Source organism: Schistocerca serialis, chromosome 9, assembly GCF_023864345.2.
Source record: "Schistocerca serialis cubense isolate TAMUIC-IGC-003099 chromosome 9, iqSchSeri2.2, whole genome shotgun sequence".
NCBI classification, from domain to species: domain Eukaryota; kingdom Metazoa; phylum Arthropoda; class Insecta; order Orthoptera; family Acrididae; genus Schistocerca; species Schistocerca serialis.
In genome coordinates this window covers 339,678,562-339,699,740 of record NC_064646.1, presented here as the reverse complement: position 1 = coordinate 339,699,740, position 21,179 = coordinate 339,678,562, and the positions used below count along the sequence as shown (strand labels likewise).

At 40.2% G+C, this 21,179-nt stretch overlaps 1 protein-coding gene and 1 pseudogene across 1 annotated transcript in view; one reads left to right on the top strand and one right to left on the bottom strand.

Moving 5' to 3' along the window:
* Positions 1–21,179, bottom strand: part of LOC126419604 (uncharacterized) — a 1,338,018-nt gene that overhangs the window by 177,893 nt on the left and 1,138,946 nt on the right. Inside the window, exon 10 of the mRNA XM_050086792.1 lies at positions 6,543–6,604. Within this exon, the coding sequence (XP_049942749.1) occupies positions 6,583–6,604 (22 nt within the window). The 3' untranslated portion in view covers positions 6,543–6,582. The remainder of the gene's footprint in view (positions 1–6,542; positions 6,605–21,179) is intronic.
* On the top strand, positions 2,313–2,429 carry LOC126419996 (5S ribosomal RNA; annotated as a pseudogene).

Genomic DNA, 21,179 nt, shown 5'->3' with positions numbered 1-21,179 from the left:
TCTCATTGCATAGTACCGTTGAATCGATAGTGCTACCAGTGGTGGGAAGTTCAAATATTTTCGTCAGTCGATCATCACGTAATACCAGTCTGAAGGGTATAACTTCAACTCACACAGTAATAACTTTTTCATTTCAGTAAGCAGTCTTTGCATCACTTATCGCGTTTCCCATTTCGTTGCCTGTTTGCCCGCGTCACTACAGTAAAGCCGGCCGAAACGAGAAAATTATAGTCGTCCTAGCTCCAAGTATTTGAAGTACAAACTGATCCTTTTACAAGCTTTCCTGCCGTGGAGGCAAAGGATATTAACATACGCTTGCACACGAATACCTGTTCAGCTTGCAGCTAACGTGTGTGGTCGCCTTTTGATACAGTACAGATTATGTGATAATCCTCCTCCTTCCACTTTCACCGCACCGACGGCTACAAAACACAGTTTCAAAGATCGCATACGGCATTCAATTATTACGAAAAGAAATGCCTTCGGAATGAAAATGATCAAACCAGAAATAACGGGATGCTAAGGAAAAGGATTCAAAAGTTCATATTTATTGATACAAACATATAACAAACATCGAATAAACTGCAAATTATTCTCAAAATCTTAAAGTTTTAGCTATACTGTTATAAATGCTCTGTGTGTCCAGCAGCAGATTGGCCTTTTCCACGACTTCAAGAGGAGTTCGATGGCTATTTTCCAAACGGTATGGAGTTCCACCACACTGGCACAACAACGTACGTGACTTTCTCAGTGACAAACTGCCACTGTGCTGGATAAGGTGCACGGGACCCGATACACGGCGCTGCAGTCTTGGCCTCCAAGATCGCCATACATGACCCCATGCGATTTTTTCTTGTGGAGTTGCAGGGAGGAAAGGGTGTTCGTCTCCCCTTCACCTCGTGACATGAAGGAGTGAAGAGCGGAGTAACAGCCGCAATGACTACTGTACAAGCAGATACAATGTGTAAAGTTTATGACGAATTTAGCTATCGTCGAGACGTCGTTGCTGCTGCAAGAGGAAACAGAGCATTTGTAATAGTATAGCTAAAAGATAACGTCTTTGAGTATTTTGCAATTATCTCGTGTTTGTAGCATGTTTTTACCAGTAAATATGGATTTTTGAAATCAGATCACTTTTTGAAACATCTCGTATTAAACGTCTGGTTGTGGTTTACTTTGCTTCAGGTTAACATTCACGGACTTCTAAACGAAAACAAAACAAACAAAAAAAGAAAAAAAGAAAAAAGAAAAAAAGAAAACACGAAGAACGTCCGGGTGGGCGGCATTACAATATTTTCTTCGCCACACCCCTTCTCGCAGGGTTATGAGTATATTAGGGAATTGTTTTGAATGTAATAAATTGTCTGGCAAAATCATGTGCTCTTTAAAATTACTCTGATACGCATGTGAATGGTTAGCTGTTGGCCCACCAGGGGATCGACTTTTCTACGAGACTCTCCCCAGTGCTTCGAGTAAACCACGACATCTGCCCTATAATCTGAAGGTCACCAGTAATTTCGTACTGAAAATGTTGTGATTGTGATGGAAAGTAAATTGTTTCCAAAACAAGCATTTTAACAATCACGTTCGACTAAACTGTTGCTGTTTCTTGGCAATGTCGGGAAAAGAAAAATAGTGAAAGTGGCAGAGGCAGCAGGAAAACGGGGTGACGGCGGGGGGGGGGGGGGGGGCGAGGGGGGGAGTAGCTCGCGGGCCTGGCCAGAGCAGGGCAGGGCAGGCTTGGCAGCAGGCGGGCCGTCCCGTGCCAACAGCGCGCGGGGTCGCTGCCTCGAGCTTCGCGCTGATAAAGCCCGCCAGAATTAGCGCAGATAGCGGCCTGACCCCGGCTCAATAATAAACACGCGCTCAGCTGCCTGCGGCGGCGCTCTCGGGTGGCCCCACAACAAATACTACACGGCTGCGTGCTCCCTGCATCACCATCACGATACCTCTGCACGAGATGAAATAGAACTCTCGCTCTGCGAGTGCAGTACATTTACCGCGTCTCCGTATCATTGTAGAATACGTGGGGAATTTCAAGAAGTAACATACGTTCGCGTCAGTAGATGGAAATCCTAATGAACACGTATGCTGTTGCAGCTTCCCGGGTAATATTTGTATAGCGACTTCAATGAATTCCGCGCACGTATTGACGTTTTGCCGTGTCAGAAGCGTTGCCCGTATTGGACACCTGTAATGTGCGCTAAAAACCTAGAGATGCTCTATACACTGATGTCTAATTTCTGTATTTCTTTTACTCTTCGCACAGTCTTCTTCTGGGGTAAGTTTTTTGTGAAACGTTCGTCTCTTTTGGCAACGGCCTTGCCGCAGTGGATACACCGGTTCTCATGAGATCACCGAAGTTAAGCGCTGTCGGGCGTGGCTGGCACTTGGATGGGTGACCATCCAGCCGCCATGTGCTGTTGCCATTTTCCGGGGTGCACTCAGCCTCGTGATGCCAATTGAGGAGCTACTCGACCGAATAGTAGCGGCTCCGGTCAACGACAACCATCATAACGACCGGGAGAGCGGTGTGCTGACCACACGCCCCTCCTATCCACATCCTCACCTGAGGATGACACGGCGTTCGGATGGTCCCGATGGGCCACTTGTGACCTGAAGAGGGAGTGCTTTCGTCTCTTTTAATCTTGTAGTCAATTTTAAGCGTATTTTCTCAGTTATTTTATGAAGGGGTATCGTAGATATATTTCTCACTGAACTGTTTATTGTAGGCAGCCACATTCACGAACCAAGGTTAACTACAACTGCTTCACTCTGCGGTGTTGTCAGAAAACCTGGAGGATGTTTCTTCGACAATAAAAGCAGATCTATACTTTTGACAATTTCAGTGTTTCACAGGTCATGTAAACATAAGTTGTGATTTTAATGGTATTACTACACACATTCTCCATTATCCTGTCTATGATCTTTGAAACAAAGAGCATGTCGGTTTATCTTTGTGACCACACGATAAGACCGTTGCGACTGACGCAACATCGAGGATCCATTAAATCAGGGTATACTACTGATCGTGGTAAAAATATGAAAGTATATCACCTCTTCGAGTATTAGAGGAAGACATTCTTCAGGAATTGCAAATTTCTTACTCCGTTGTCTTTTACGAGGCTTTATGGCAGGCTGTACTAACTGAAGCAATAAATTTATTGCTAACGATACCGTTCAAAACTTGTGTTGGGAAACGGAAGTAAAATCGGCAACAAAATTTACAATGAGGAAATTGTGTGCTCATGTGCGTATTTTTTCAGGAATAGTCAATGTAATATTCGCAAACCTTATTACCTGTCCTTTTAATAACCAATAGTAAATGGTATATATAATATCAAGAATGAAAATATATATAGTCGTTTATCTTTACTAATTCTTCGTGAAGTTAATGCCTATATTGTAGTACAAGGCAGTAAAAATTAGTGTCAGCACTCATCTTTGTTTGTGCCTTTGATGTCTTTAACAACGCGGAAGGCTCGCTGGCGTGCTTCTTGCGACGAGGTTTGCTAGAGTGGCAAAGCCGTGTTAACTCCGGCAGTACAAGAACGATAAGGGAACTAGATGAAGTGCACGACGCAGCGTAGACGAGTAGCAGATGCCGCTTAAAACATGTGCTCAGCTCACTTCACGGCTCTAGGACAGCCAAGGAAAGGTGGTAACGTGCAGAAAGGTGGTAATGTGCACGCCTCGCTGAAAGCACGTTTCAGGAGCGTCATGTGGACAGCTACGACTATAGCAGTGAGAGGTCGGCTGTGGCGTGTCTTGACACATCTGTTACTACAGGCGGGCCAGAAACAGAGGAAAAGAGCGCTTATGTAGTTATGATCTTGTTCAGAAAATTTTATTATTCGTTCGGAGTGGCTTACGGAAAAGACAAGAAATCTAAATGGGAATTGCTGAACCCTGATTCCCCAAAATACCAGCCTTGTCCAGTTATCAAAGCGCGACAAGTTTCTGGCACTCACGTACAGCAGTAGCGGAGTAGCGGCGTCGTTCGCTCACCCTACATTTTTTTTTTTAGATTAGACACCGCACTTCGCGGCATTATTCAACAGACTGACAGCAGAGCATCTGTTTCGCGTGTGTGTAACACAATTCGGGAGGTCAGACATATCTGACATCTGGTCGACCTCATTCTGTCAGTCGGTTACATCTGATGCATCTAATTAGACAGAGCCGCACACATCTCTGCTCTGTTTCTCTACCAGCAGTCTTTTACATCTACAGTCGGGCAGCAGACACCAAGTTGTTATGACCAGAAACTGCTATCCAAACGATCTAGAAGTGACCCAGCAGATGATAGCCCAAAAAAATCTGGAACCACGCTGCCTGCTGCGCCTTCCCAAATATAGCTGACCATTCACACAGAAACACATCTAACAGATTGGTCTAAGATCAGGGCAATCTGGCCGAGCACGACTTCACTGTCAGAAGCTCAAGTAGGCCCTCCACAATGTCACAGGAATGTCCTACACACCCTTCCTCCGCCTTGCTCTTTTCCAGTAATTGTTAACATTAACCAAACTCCGCATTCAGGCGCCAGAGTAGGCTCGATAGCTGGTCCCCCCCCCCCCCCCTCTCATCCACTTAACAGATGCGTCACTGGACGAGCATGCTGCCAGCACAGCTTCCCTAACTTCCCACTCTCCCAGCTGGCCTCTGTGCCCGGCGCACCACATTCCAGTCGTCCCATGAAGGAAAAATCCTTGGCAGTGCCGGGAATCTGACTCATGTTCCTCACGACAGTCACACATGCAGACTGCACAGCTGCCAGGGCGGACCATTTCCATCGCTGCAACTGAATGAAAAACTAAGTATTTGCCGTATGAATTTTGCTTCTTATTTTTGCGCTGGGCTGTGCTGAATCTGTTTATGGAGATTTGGTACAGGCCAGCAGACTGCTCTATGAGCACTTTCAGGAACATTCATTCACTGTTTTAGCGTACTACAATTTTTTTTTAATTGCGCTGAATTGTTTCCCAGAAGCAAGATCCTTAGTCTACATGTATCGTCGTAGTGGACGTTAGACATCAGTAGCATGTTTAGGTGCACAGTTGCTCGAGAATTGTGTGGAATGGATCCAGTAGTCCACTTACGACACATTTTCACCGTATAGGCAAGCGAATAAATAAGTAAACTTAGTTGTTACAGATATAATCACCTCCTCCCCCCCCCCCCCCCCCTCCTTCTCGCAACCTTTCCCATTTCACTTGGTACGAAGGCGTTTCTCCGTCTCTTTTTATATCTCAGACAAAGTTCGTTTGTAATTATATCTGCTACTGTTCCACTCGTAGACGGAGCAGAGGTGAAACAGCACACGCGGGCTCTGCTGCTCGTGACACACGACGAAAATGTGCTCGGACACAGAATATTCACAAATTATTCCGAGGAAACAGTATTCAGAAATGGATAATATCTGTGCAAATTATGTTCTCTCTTCCCCTTCCTTTCAGGAAAAAATGTTTCGTTTAAATCAATAAAATGAGTGATTGTATGCTTGTGTTCGTCTTTTTAAAACGAAAATGGTGCTCTGGCCTCAATTTTCAGCTGGCCTTAGGCGTCAGCGTAACGTCAGGAAACCGAACCTACGCACCTCTGAATAAATATCAGAAAATTATGCTTTGGGTAAGAGTTCTTTCGACGGAATAAGTCTACTGAGAAGTCTGCAATTATTTCTATCGTGCTTGTATCGAACAAGTACCGTTCGTCGTCATCGAGACTTACGGCGTGCCAAACCTCACACGTTTTCAATGTGCCCCAATTCTTTTCTGTTACTGACAAGTACCACAAATCTTTGGAATCAGTCACGGATTTCTCCACCTAAGTCTCATGAGCACCAGACACAGTCAGCTAAACGTGTAATCACATTAAGACGTTTCGTCACTATTATTTTTATTTTCAAATAATCTGTTTTTGTTCTCGACAGCAGACTTTTTATTCTTCGAATTTATCACTCACGGATGTCCGATTTGTAAAACAAGTTTCCGACGCCTTAAGACAGGGGTGTGAAAAGACGTCAGCGATCTCATGAAGTCCCGTTACTCAGCGTTCACATAGGTGACTTATAAAACAGAAGTCAGCAGATTGCTGACGTGGCGCTGCGAGAGCTCTGACGAGCCTCCTGGGTGGGCTGGATGTGAAACTGTGACAAGTTCTCAAGCCCAGCCATCTGCACTGAGTTATGATTTTGGCCTCAGCGCTTTAATTATCTTCATATAGAAAACGAGGAGTGCATTCTAACACGCTTTTTTACTACTGTAACGCTTACAAAATGATATCATTAGCTCTGTAACAGTGTGGTGCAAAGAGAATGCATACAACAAAACAACAAAAAACTTCTGCATGGGAGGTAGAAGGATTGTAGTTAAAATTCTTTGATGATCTACAGGCCTTGTGAAACATGCTGAAGCCGGCAACACACTCGAAAGCCTCACAGAACAAAATTGTTTTCGAAAGGCCAGCGAAAACACACTCCTACACGATTGCGGAAAACGTACTGCGAAGAGTAATGCTATGCTAAAGTTACGTTCACATACCTGTAGAGGCGCTCTGGTCCTATGGTTCCTATGCACGATTTCACCACAGATTTCGCCAGTTTCTGCAACAAAAGAAATGATACCACCGTCTAAATCACCTTAATAAAAGGAATACAGAGAGAGGTATAGAACGATGGGAAGGAGGGAGGGAGGGAGGGAGGGACTGACGTGGAAGTGCCAAAACGGCATCTGTACCAGTATAATCACAGATATGCTTCATGCCCCTTACGAGTATTGTTCAGAGGGGAGAGTTTGGGAACCAAGGCGGCAGGTTTGCATTTTGGCACGTCATGAACCCTAAGTGAGACATACTGCAGAAGTAACAGTAGTTGCTGTCAACATGGACTACCCGTTCTCTCAATTAACCCAGCAGGGTTTCACGATAACTTTTCGTTTAGTCCAACTATGGACGATCCAGTATAAAATACACCAGTTTTGGTATCGGTACCAGTACCCAAGTATAGCAATGTATTTATTACTTTTTATGTATATTTAAGATTTACTTTTACAGAACGGGACTTACACAGAGCAAAAGGCAAAATATAAAAATAATATAAACATAAGATTATCCCCACAAACGTTAGTAGTAAGGGACAAATATTCCATCTAGGCATAAACACATACGCTTGGACGTAAAATGTGTGCTACACAAAGTTGTCCTTTGCGGTAGTGCTAACGTAGTTAATATCCGTGACCCACGCCCCACAGAATTGTTTAAAGACTGACTGCCATGTATAAAATAGATTCAGATGTCTGTTTGACTTACAAATGAGTTACTGTGCCAATATTTGACGTTAACCTTTAAGAACGTAATGGTAGAAGAAGCAAAACCATAATTATGTTGGTTTTACTACTTTCGGATCATCCATAGAGCAGGGAAAATCTTTGAATTTGCGTTTAAAGTTCCCTGGATGTCGCTTAGTGCTCTGCATGTCAGGTACGGATGAAAAGCCTGGGTAATTAGCGCATGAGTTGTGCTGTCTTAAGTCATATCCACAATTTTAACACATTAATACTTGAATTATTGTGTTAAACTGTAAAGTGAGATTACACGTCTTCTTCAGAAGATTACGGAAACATTTTACAAAGTTAGACAGCCATCCTGCTACTGCCACAGAGTAATCGACTGACCGTTTCAGCCGTTTAGTAACACGGATTAGCGAGATACGTTGCCGAGATATGACATGTTCATAGTACACTGCACACCGAACCTATTTTTACTGCACTTTCATTTCATGTACATTACGTAGATACGGCATACATTTTGACTCTGATGCAACTAGTTGTGAAAAATTGATTCCGATACAGTCAGTATCATGTTTCTAACGATACTATATAACGGTCGAATATTCGTTATTGGTATCTATACTGATACCATAGGTACTGAAACAAAAATGTCGATACTTATTCGTGTCAGTGTATTTACGTGCACCGACCATCTCCGTTGTACTTTACATACACTGCACCGGTTTGTTAAGATCATGGCATGGGGTTTATGAATTCCTTAAAATTCTAGTGTATGTAATAGTTTCAAATGGGTCCTGGTGTCAAGTATGAAGTTTTCTTAACTATTGCGCTGCACTATTCTTTGACCACGAATATTCCTTTTGCCCCTTTTTCCACTGAGTCCATGAGTTAGGTGCGACCCGTCTCTCTTCATGTTATCTTCTACGCTCCACGCTGCAGGAGTGTACCAATGAGCAACTGCTTCTCTTGGGTTGTTTCCCGTCCTCATGGTCAGTGCCTTGCATTTCTCCACATTTAGGGACAGAGGCCATTTGGCTCAACACATGGAAATACTGAAAAGTTGTTCTAAATTTCCTTACAAAATCCCGCTAGCAGATTGTTCAGCATCGTCAGCTAATAATCCTGACGGCATGGTCACTCGATTCCAACCACGTCGTTTCATTGTCATTTGGAATGGTAATGACGATGTCGTTGAGTCAATATGGCTACATGCACCAAAATCAGCTCAAATACCCTTAGATTATAGGAGGAAATGACAGCCGTGTCACCAAAAGGACACCTACAACACCGCGAGGTGGTGGTGGATATCTTGAGACAGGCTAAAGGTGTGCATTACAGCAAGAGAGCAAGCAAGTCACTAACACAGCACTGACGAAAGTGGTGCAGAGCTTAAGCCACTAGACTGGCGTTTGGGGTAACTTGTGTTCAATTGCCAGCCCTCGCCTTCTGTGATATCCAATAAATAGATTAAGATAAATGGCGGGATGGTTCCTTCGAAAAGGATACGGTCGATTGACTTGTCTAAGTTTGCCCTACCTCAGTTTGCGTTTCGTGGCTGATGGAGCGATAAACGCCAACCTTCCATCGAAAAAGCAACAGTTATTTCGGTCGTAACGAACAATGTGTGTGGCAGAAGGAGGGTGCTCGACATATCACATCTGTGCTCTAGGGAAATGAAAATCTTCGTAATCTCTCATTTAAATGTATATTTTTGTCACCAGTGGGGAGTTACACTAAAATTTTATTGATACACTTTTACAATATGGTATTGGAACACTGTCACATTTGAGTACGGAAAACAGAGAAGGATTCTGCATCTGTTATTAAATTATTGTATAATAACTACTCAGATGCCTATGCCTGTCAAGTAGACTTACGAAAATAAATGCACGTTATTACTGTTGCGGATCACATGTGCAGTGTTCTTCATGTGCTGTTAGTTTCCAAATACTCATTAAAGAAACTATTTGATAACAGCTCGATTTCTTTACTATCTCTATTTTCGAAGCCTTTTGAGAAGGGTATGCAGAAGAGTGACATGGCATCTTTCAGTACACACAATGTTATGAATGGGTTTAAATTTGACTTCAAGTCGACACAGCAACTATTTCAATTTATTGTTGTGTATGTTAGTTCCTTGCAGGACTATAGTAAGTAATTTGTGGCCTAAGTAATCAGATGTTTTTGTTACTCCATTAAAAGTATCAAAAATAACGCAACAAAAATTATGTAGAACATGTTATCAATATTTCCTTAGCGGATGAAATGTTTTATCAAATATTTCATTATGAAAGTATTTTTAAAGTTAAATTTCGGAAATTTTGGAGTTTCGTACTGATTGAAATAAAAAATACTTGCTTCATTGTTTTTCGAAATTCAACCCGTTAGGAAAAATATTATGAAAATATTTCACTGTGAAAGCATTTTTAAAGCTAAACCTGTGAAAGTTAGTATTTGGTTTCTCATTTAGAAGCGAAAAACTGCGTGTTCCCTGGTTTTGTAAATTCAACCCTTAAGGGAGTAAAACAGTGAATGAAAATTTTTTAGAAAATATTTCTTTACATTAAGAAAAAATTTAAAGCTAAATCTATGAAAACTGATATTTTTCAGTCAGATAAAAAATATGTCGGATTCCATGGAAACTGTAACCTTAGCATGTTTTTGTAAGCTATCAGATATAGTAGCTGTGTTGTGTTATAAACATAAGATATGTTATAAATGACCCTATCTAACACGTACAGAAAAAATTAAAAGTGATACCAAAAAATGGGAGAACTTGCAGGAGGAGTGGCATCGTGACAGGTTGAAGTACCAAAAAATGAAAGAAAAAGTTAGGAAGATTGTGCAAACGATAAAAGAAAACGCAAGGAAGATAAGGGAAAGAGTTTAAAAAACACAAGAAAAACCTTAGTTTCTGAAGCAAAAATCCTCAAAAACACGAGTCTTCAGTAGGAATATTTAACTGTCGTAAATCATTTGGAAAAGCGCTAAGTAGGGTAAAACAATATTTACCTACAAGTCCAGGTAAGAAGACAGCTGTGACAAAAAAAAAAAAAAATAATGGTTGCTGATGTTACTGATCCAGATGTGCTAGAAACTTCTGTAAGACCTGCTACGAAATCTAAAATATCTTTGTCAGATGATGATATAAAGTTGAAAAGAAAGTTTTTGTCACGTTGACGTCAAGCTCCAAGAAACCAGGATGTCAAATCTGTTAAAAGCCCACATACCGATAAAAGAGAATTTATTTAAAAAATACAAGAGGCCTTATCAATAGAGGAAACATGTCAAGAATTTAGAAGCGCTATGCTAATACTGAAGCAGGTAAATCTAAATTTTAGTCTCTGCATACATCTCGTATTCTACCTGCATCAGACACACCGCACTATGTTTGTCTCTGCAGGTATTATATTCTTCAGTCAATTGTAAAAGTTGTTCGTTCTTTTTCAAGACACCATAAATTACTGATAGATCAGCTGAGCTCTGATATAAAAAATGAAAACTGCATGACTAACAATTGGAAAGCTGTTCCCATGACATGAAAACGTTAATTCCTGGCGAAGATTTAAATTAGGAAATGGTACGCAGCAGTGGGAAGATGTTAATGGGTATCCCAAGATAACCTAGAATTCAGGAAAGTCAAAGAATGCATTGGATGAAAAAAAAAATCAAGATTTACTCCTATGTTAAGTATGCACAGCCTCAGTAATTTCAGCATTCCAAAAGGAAAATCACATACAGAGAAGCTATAGCACAGTCTTCAAAACTAACAAACACACGAAGTTTTATTTCTTTAGTGATAATATTTTGCCAGCCAATTTAAAAACAAGTTTACGCTACCCAGTAACTATTTTGTGGCACATGATTTTGGCATTAATGATGGAAGTTTTGCAAAGTTCACATCGAAAGGGGGCAATGGATGGAGTAGGGTGAACTGTGAAGCAGTGTGTATGGACTGGAAATTTCGTTTAGTTCTAATACATTATCTGAACTACGTAACACCCATTACACTAAAATTAGTTCAATTGCCGGAAAAAAATACTGATTTGTAAATAACTCTTAGTTTCTGTAATGTTTACTTGGTCTGAAATTAAACTGGTAACTTTCTATCATGTAAAATCTCAAAGGCTTCATTGATTTTCACCGTCCAAGTCAGCAAGCAGGTGCATTTATGTAATTCCCGTTACATCGTGGTTATTTTATATTTTAAATTCAGAGAAAAGTTTTATTTTAGGCACAGTATACCATTATGCATATAAATATGAGAACTGCTGTTTTAAGTTACCGAGATTTTAATACAGTGTTACTGAAATACAAAAATCTGTTATTTCAGTTGTTCAACTGTAACACTCGTTACTATGGAAATCATGATACGTTAGTGGATGAAACTTATGGAAATATTGCCACAAGAACACAAAAGGTATAATTAACAAAATCTTTCACTCTAGCTACCATAATGGTTTTCTGGTCGAAGTACATTTGGAAAATACCATGCTTTATGGCCTTAATTAACGTGAAAAGTTTAGACGGTATTGCAATTTGTGAACAACGTAAAAATTCTGTTAAAGAAAAACAAAATAAATCTGTACAGACCATGCAGTCTGCTTGAGCGTAGCAGCGGGCGCTAAGCTAGTTGCAAATACTTGACGTATGAAATGTCTATGGATGCTAATCCTAAACTCTGTTCTATACCAGATGAACTGACTACGGTGCAAAAATGTTTTGCGGCAATACCTGGCAAAAGAATCAAAATTTAAGGTAAGCCCTGAGAGAAAGGCTGCAAAATTGTATTTGACTGCTTCTGAACATAGTGTAACCAGTGAACAATATTGTGCCTGCACATATTTGCCTCGATTACGTCTTCAGATTTACCATTAGTAAATTGGGGTGCGATGACTGAACTGTTTGATAGGCAAAGCAGTGTTACTACACAGAAAAATTTGTCCTTTGGGCAATAATGAATCTGTTGCCAAGATAGTCCCGATGCCTAAGCCATCACTGACGTGCAGAAAGGTACTCTCTAAAAAGTTCTAGTTGTGTAAGGGTGTGTATTACTGGGGAAGCAAATTTAGTTCCGCGATTTTCAATGAAAAATTTACATTAATGAAGCGCTTGTTTGGTGAATGACGCGAGTTAGGTCAACTTGCGAGTGCGAGTCTGGGAAGACGGTATGATGGATAGGCAGGTGTTTATTCCTCAGATGTTGATCATAATGGTAAGATGACTGACTTAGATGGCAGCGCTAAACGATGCGAAATGTAGTGAAATGAAGTAGATTCGTTAGAATCGATTAAACACCTCCTGCTGTACCCCTACGTCCTTTTTCGGACCCGTTGGAAACCCATGGGACGGGCAGGAGAGCTGACGGCTTCACGGAGGTCTTAATGCCGGAAAAAAGATCTTTCTCATTTCAGGCTGTGAGATAAGAAAGAAATGAATGAATGCACGCAAGAAATGATAATTATTCTGCGCCGTCTATTATGGCAAACGCTGTATAGTTAACACTATGCAGGTCTGGGCAGGCTCATCTTCAAGATCCTGGCAAAGTGCACCAGGTACGTGTGTTTGCCCGAAGTGATGTCTCGGTTGTGCAGATTGCATCATTCCAAAATTCATATGCTACTGTAGACGCTAAGCCGTCGAACAGACATTTAGTGTGGACAGAGGTTGAATGTGCGTGAAAGGGATCCAAAAACAAAGTGCATGGTATGTGGGCTTTTCCAAGGCTGTGTCGTCGTCTGTGACTGCAGACATCATCTTGAATGATTTGCTGCACAGTCTTCTAATCTTTGTGAGCAAGGTCTGATTGCTTTATCCTGTGCTGTTGAGGCGATGAGAAGTGATTCTTACCATTAGGGTATACGTGCTTGGTTAAAAAAAAGAGCACTTTACTATCAATTGCGTCAGATGTTTGAATATCTTGTTTCATTTCCCATGAGCTAAAGGTTGTTTTTGTAAGCAACTGAGTCATGGAATGATTCACTGTGTATTCTGTGAACACTGATTTCATTCTGAATGTGTGTAACTCCGAATGTCCCACCCGGTTTGGCAAATTTTTGACTACCCATGGACGTGTGAGCAACGCCACAAAATTTATGTTGTTCATAAAAGCAAATGCCTACGCCTCGCGTAGCCTGGCACACAAATAGGAATATGGTAACCTCCGTTTCCACTTTTCCAACAGTGTGGAAAGTTGACAAAAAAAAAAAAAAAACAGCATATGCCTCCAAAACATGTGCAGTACCGATACGTGTTTAATGCCACTATATAGTTAATCTAGAATTCAACGGCAGCGTCGAATGTCATTTCAAAGTTGACCGCAACTTGTCACTTAGGGCTTTAGGGCATGTGCTGTTATCAGCTAGTCAAGGACACTTGACAGGCTGAATACTACTGGCTGTGCTACACTGCAGAGTTTCTGTTAATGGCTCGCTAGATGCATGAGGAGACCAACACGCGAATTTTCTCTCATTTTGAGGACACTTTCATTACAAAAATGTGTAGTCCATGCTCTCCTGAGTGTCCAGACATTTGAGCATGAATCTCACGATCAGCACATATCGTTCAGTAAGCACATAAGTACAGGTTTGAAGACAACTTCGATACAGTATTTAAAAAATGGTTTGAGCCTTATGCAGATGTAAGTGCCAATTTCTTTCCAGGCGCAATCAAAATGTAGCCAGTACAAATCTAATACGTTCTTGTGATGAAGTTAGAACATATCTGCATCGAGAACCTGTTAGGGAACATCACCTTTTCTTGGTCCTTCAGCTGGTGATTTACCAGCGTTTAGCGAATATTTTCCAGATCGTATTATCCTGTTCCGAACTTCACTACAACTTACGTCTCTTGGAACTGCACTACTGGCGGCGGCACTTTGTTGGCTCGTTTGTCTCCCAAGGTTTACGATTTGTAATACAGTAGTTTAGCAAATAAACTAATTAAAAACACACGGAATGAGAGCGTATTTGTTGCTTTGTATTTGGGCGCTAACCTACTGTTCACGTAGGCCTAATCTAATTTGCATCTGTGCATATAACTATAGTGTTTTTCTTCTCGAATTTTCGTTTAAAAATATTTTTTGCTAGTCTACAGCATCAATTAAGAATAATGTGCTAGCACTGTTGCTCTGCATGCAGCATTTAAGTTTTTATAGCATCCTTTGAAAGTGCTGCGTTTCACAAAAGCTTATAGTATGTCTTTTTAAAACGTGCACGATTTTCTTTACACTAGCCCTAAATTTGCGCATTTACTTCTCAATTTGTGTTCTATCATCATTCTTCTCTTATTTATTACTGGGTTCTACTGTACAGGTTTATGACACGTGCATCTGAAAAACCATCCATTATTTCTGTAATTCCGGAAGAGGTACGACCTATAACTTCAAAGTCGGTATTTATGCCGTGCTGACCTGGCACTTTAAACCGTTACATTCGTCAGTGCTGCTATCTATACATTTATATAGAATAAAATATTTATGTGGAATAGGATATTGGTTACGAAGATATTGCAGAATGATGCTGTTCCACGTACGATGTGACATCGTACTGAACTGCCGTTTATAAATTTGTAATCTCCATGGATCGGAAATCAAAGAAGTAATTTGTGTGTTGATTTCTATTTTTGTCATGGGTACTGAGTTCTGAACTCTAGACCACAGACACACACAAAAGGCAGATCCTCTGCTTTCAGCAGCTCACAGGAGGCCCAATGTACGCCTTTTTAGGTCAAAATCGATCAAAACTGCTATAAACTTAATATAAATTTAAACTGCTATCACAATCATGAGACGGAAAAATGGTTAATTTGAAAATGAATAAGATTTATGACTATAATATCAATGAGTCACTGTTGACATCTGCGAACTCATACGAATACCTGTGTGTAATACTTTGTAGGGGGGATACGAAATGGAATGATCACTTAGGCTGAGTTGTGGGTGAAGCAAGTGGCAGACCACGATTTATTGGTAGAGTGCTGGGGAAGTGCAATCAGTTTACAAACGAGTGCGCTTACAATCGCGCGACCGGCTCTAATATATTGCTCAAGTGTGTGGGATCAGTACCAAATAGCAGCAACGTGGGATACTGAATATATGCCGAGAAGGGCAGCATGAATGGGTACAGGTTTGTTTCGTTAATCGGAGAATTCACACACATATTGAAGGAGCTAAACTGAAAGACTTTTGATGAATAACAAAGTTTCAAGAACTGGCTTTACATGACGACTGTAGGAATATAGTCCCCTACGTATCGCTCACATAGGGATAAGTGAGGATAAGATTAGAATAATTACTTCACGCACAGATGCATTCACACAACCATCTGCCAGCTTTCTAGACGTGAACGGAACAGGAAGAAACTAATAACTGGTACAGTGGGTCGTTCCCTCTGCCGTGCACTTCATGGCGGTTTGTAGAGTATATACGAACATATAAAAGTCCTTTGTATGTACAGAATGAATGTACATAACTTTGTACATATGTAGACGTATATATGTTACAATAATTTAATTACTTTTTCTAACGTATGTATGCATACATGTATTGATTCACCAATTATGGTAGTCCGTTTTTTAATTTTGAGTTTTTTAACTTTAAACATTTTTTTACTTTGGTGAACCTGTTTGTCATCTTCAAACTTCTACTATTTTATTCGGCACAATCTGTTTCTGCTTGTCTTACCAAAGTCTCAACTAGCTGAAAGTGCTTATAGAACAGTTGTAATATCGAGTTTATAACAGGTTTCATTTTCTTGAAACTTCGTAAATCACTATAAAATGGGGTCGTTTGAAATGTAAAGGACTACGTATGTTATGTACCTTCGTAAATGTAGTTATCCTTTTTTTAACAGTTAAATGGTTCATCCCTTCACATATTTAGCATAAGACAGATCGAACGTCAGAATTGTTATGCAGGTAAACGCTCGTAAAATCTGTACCTCTCAAAATTGACATTGTTCCATCATTGACATTGTGCATATAATCAGAATGGTCTTTCGGAAATTGCTCTTTTAGTTACAGATTACTTTTCGTATAAAAGTGAGTGACTACTTGCTCTGTCGTGAGGAGCGTCACATCGGTGAGTAAGGCGGTGTGAGCCTTGGTCTCAGAATGCACCTCGAACTGCTTCTAACTGCTTGTTGCCGGTACGACATAGTAACATTGATCGTGAACATTCAACTCTTGCTGTATGAAATATTTGAAACAGTACTGCTCCAAGAGTGGGAAAAGGCGGATTTGTAGACGCGAGGGTGATTTCTGCTTCGATCCAAAATAATGGACGCTAAAAAGTTTCAAGAGATTCTTAGCGATTCAAGGCTATCTTATTTTTATTGTTGGCATCATGGTGTCCGCACAATTGTTAGTTCTGTGTGCGAGTCTGAACGATCATACGACTGGCATAGTTTTAGTAAGAAACTGAAGTTAGTTACTGTATGAAGTTATCTCCTGTAGATATCTATGTTGGCGACCGGTACTGCATCTTATTTCTGTACGTTATTTATCTTGTGCTTAACAATCGCAAATAATGAGATGAAAAAAAACTCTTTGAGTATCCCTGGAATCTTGCAGTAACAATAAATCTCTTGCCTCTTGTCAGAGTCAGCAGGCAGAGCATGTAAAATCCCAAAATTCATGATCAGTAAAAGAAAACCATTTGTATAATGTTTTAAATGTTCACTCATCTTGGTTCTGGGCGGTAGGTGTCGGTAAAGTCTAAACTCGTGCCGCTGCCGTTCCTGGTTTTCAGTTAAAACCGACTGCGAGAAACAAAGCAAAACATCTAATTTTCTTAGCTTCTCCATGATTATTTCTGAATTATTAAATATAATGTACTTGCCTCCGTGGCCGAGGACGCGCAGAGTGTCAATATCCATCTGGCTCACTCAGTTCCAGATAGCCCGGTAACACCCCTGAAAAATTCGTAACTTATTCGAGGAGGGTTTTGCAGTTGCGAACGTTCTGGTAGTTGCGTAGAACTGCGGCGCCATGAAGGGAGGGCACGGCTTAGGCCAATCTGCAATTCCTGGCTGTCGTAATTGTCTGAGACCATTCACAGAACTGGTCTACCGTACAAAATTCCACAGACCTTAACTAACTACGTCTCAAACTACGATGCGCATTTGAAAATAAACAACGTACCGACATTGATCTTGAAAAAACTGCATCGTACGATGACGCCAGTGTTTTGATATACAAAATGGGGCAGGTTATAAGTAATTAGCTTTCATGGAATGTAAACCATTCGAAAAATGCAAAACTTGAAAATCTTTGTCGTCTTAGGGCAACCAGTCACGAAGAAAACAACGCATGTAAATTATCTGCTGATTTACTTCTTCAGCGACATCTCAATGCGTTGATGTAGGCCTGTCTCTTAAAATTATTGCATAACAAATATAAGGACGATGTACTGGCTTTCAGTGGTCCTGGATACGTCCTATAGGTTAGTGGGAGTCTAAATTAAACTGTTACTAAACTATAAGTTTTGTCGTAATTAGTTACAAATTATCGCTCGAAAGTCTTAACTGTGCAATGGTGCTGGACATGTAGTGCCAACATTCTGGTCAGCTCTTGAGGTTGGCAGCAGCCTTTCTCAAATAGTTACTGTATTTTTCTTAACATAACCGTTTCCTTTTTCTTGCCTGGTTATTAATGGATGTCACGCGTTGCATCCGATATTGGTGTCCTTAAGACCCAGAGGACACGCTGATTCTGGAGAATCTTTTAGTTTTTGATAAACGTTTTCGCTGCTGTAAAGGTATTGGTGCCTATTTATATTGGCGTGAAATTGGTTGCGTATCATAATCGGTCTTAATAAAAAGATTGGCTCACAACTTAATCAATTTCATTTCCTTCATGTTTTAATTTGTTGTTTGGTTTAACAACGGAAATGGTCGATCTAAATTTAAGTAGTGCAAATGACCGTGTTATCAAGTGATGGCCTAATCTGGGTATGTTACACTGAATGAATTGTTTTAAAGATAAGTGATTTATTTCGTGTGTGGGATTCTGCGCCGAAAGAATAAAATTTACTGTTCGACTCAAAGAAACACTGCTCATATAATTGTCCTGCACTTTTACGTAAACATGTAAAAAACTAGGTTCTGTCATTAAATATAGCTGCTGCAAGTTTGAAGGACCACGTTGAATAATAAGTATGCATATATTCAGAAATGCACTCAATTACTCGAAAGATACTGACGCACCCAACCCATACAGCTAGCGTAAAACTGCGGACAAACAGCCACAATCATGTACACATCAGCTATCAAATTTGAATACCTTGCGGGCTGCGGTTCTCGACTAATCAGAACAAACCACATTTATGATGGGTTCGACCACACGCCGTATAATGACGGGTTACAGATCTATTCATCTGACATTTATTTACTAAGTGAGAAATTTAAATCTATGGAATTGGTCAGATACATTTAAGGGGAGCAAGTCTAACTTTTACTTTACTTAACAGTAGAAAAATTATAGGAAGAAAGTGGAGTAGATACATGAATTTATATAATGGTACTGTTACAATGATGATGTTGTAGGTCGACTAATTTCAATGTTACAGCTTTAGTAGCATTCTTTTGTAAGACAGAAAAGAGGCACTATATTTGATTTAAGAGAGAGCCTGATTGCATTTAAGTCTTTCTGAAACATACCCGTTTTGTGTGCATCTCACCTCGTTGCAGAATTCAGAGACAGTGTGGTGACGATTCTGCGTAGGAAATTCTGTCTCCAAATCAGTTATGCATTCTATGCGGTTAAGGATGAGACTGTTACAGATGTCATAGTAAGCTTGATGACGTGCCACGACACTTCCAGCGGGTGCACAATTTGAAATGAGGGGCAGACGTACTTACGGAGTATACTTGTCTGTACAATGCTCTACTCCTTGGCACACCCTAAACATTTTAGTTCAGTGATTGAAACGACACGCATCAAGAATTAGCCGTGCCCAAGTAGAGTCCTGAAAATGTGCAAACTGGTATCGTGCACTCGCATTGCTTAAACAGTGAGCATCCATTACATACGCAAAAACTGTCTTAGTTCACCCACACATGAAGCAGAGAGCACGTCTTTTTATGGTTCGCACGATACGGTGCACATATTATGTAAATTTTTGTGTCTATACGTACGAAACCTAACAGACCAGGCATGCCACAAGTCAACGGTTAGCGTTCTGTTTCCTCACGACGCCATCACTTTATTGTTCAGTCTCGGTAGCGAAAACAAACTCTGATAGCAAAGGTATATACAGATACATAAAAGCATTTATGGTCTTTGACTATACTGACATGTATTGTTAACATAATGAAAATAAAATAAGAAAAAATTATTTATGCATGAAGGTATACCAAAGTAAAGAACTAACAGAGAAATGTAGGAAACTACATTCATTTCAGACTTACTTTACTACTTCTTTCGGTTTGTTCTTCGGTTTCCCACACACACGGTCGCGATACTGCTCTGTAAGTTGTTATCGTCAAACTCTTGAAAAGAGACTAGCGCCTCTAGCGGTTAGAAAGCCGGCAATCAAATTAAACTTTGTTTTTAATTATTTTTAAACTTGATTAACGGAATAATTATTATATTTCTGCGTTGCACGCATTAGTAAATGATCAACAGACATGAATGATCGTGAAATAAATGCAAAAACAACTGTATCTCGCTGATTCAGTGACACACACTACGACTTACGCATGAACAAATACTTTCGAATATGCGGATAAATGCAGCTTACTCTGCCGAAAGCGAGGGGATATAAACACATATATCACGTATGATAAGAACGGTATATATTTCTGTTGTTGGCCGTTCTTATTATCGTATGTACTTTCCTTGACATGGACCAATTTTGTATGGAGTCTAATGATTCGCAAACACTTCACTTGATTTTTTTAATTCATGAATATTTTCCTAAATGTAATTACTTTTGATCAAAAGCGAATTGTTGAAAATTCTTGCCGTTTGTGGATCAGATGTAGCAACAATTGTTGAACTGGCTGCTTCTGTGTTGGGAAAGTTTCATTGCTCCTGATTTTGTATATTCTGCTCTTTTCCGCAGCTGAAGGGATAAGCTGAAGCAGTGTCCAATAGTGTTGTGAACGAAAAAGATGTTTTCAAGTTCCTGGGTTTAAGTTTCCAGGCGACATTGTGTGAGACTTCCCCTAAATATGGAATTGTGTACCATTTCTTGCGTTTTAGAGTTGGTGGATCGAGAACATGGTGATGACGAGAGCCCACCTATTTTTGCTTTTTGTGCATTACGGCGTCCACCAAAGTAAGACGGTGGCCATTGTTTGATGCTATTTGATTGCATTTTATTCAATTTGGAAGTTGTCTTCACTCACGGAGAGGGATAACATCGCATTTTGACTGAAATAATTCCTCTCGTTTTATTCCTAACTAACCAACCATTTTCAGCTTTGGAAACGGAGATACTCTGTAGCTGCGCTAGTTTAAAATATTTGATACGACGAAATTTTCACTCCATGGTATATTTATCTTTGTCCTTGTGATGGCGTAACGTCCGAAACTGGTTTGTGAAATAAAAAACATTCTAGAATATTACACCAGTGTCGTGTATGTTTTCATTCATAACAACAATGAGGAAGATTGATCAAAGAAGTGGAGTCTCTCTAAAATTACAGATTATTGAAGCAGTTAAGAAAAAGATGGGTTGGAAGAAGACCAGAAAACAGTTTAATGTTCCAGAAACAAAACTTACGAGCTTATTAAACATGAAGTATGGTACACCTGATACAGCAGAAGAAAAGGACCTTAAAATGCTGGGTAAATCTATTGAAGAGTGGTTTTAGTATTGTCTTGCTATGGAAGCTTCTCTCTTCGGACTTTAGTGTCTAGTGAAAAATGGTCGCACAACTGACGGAA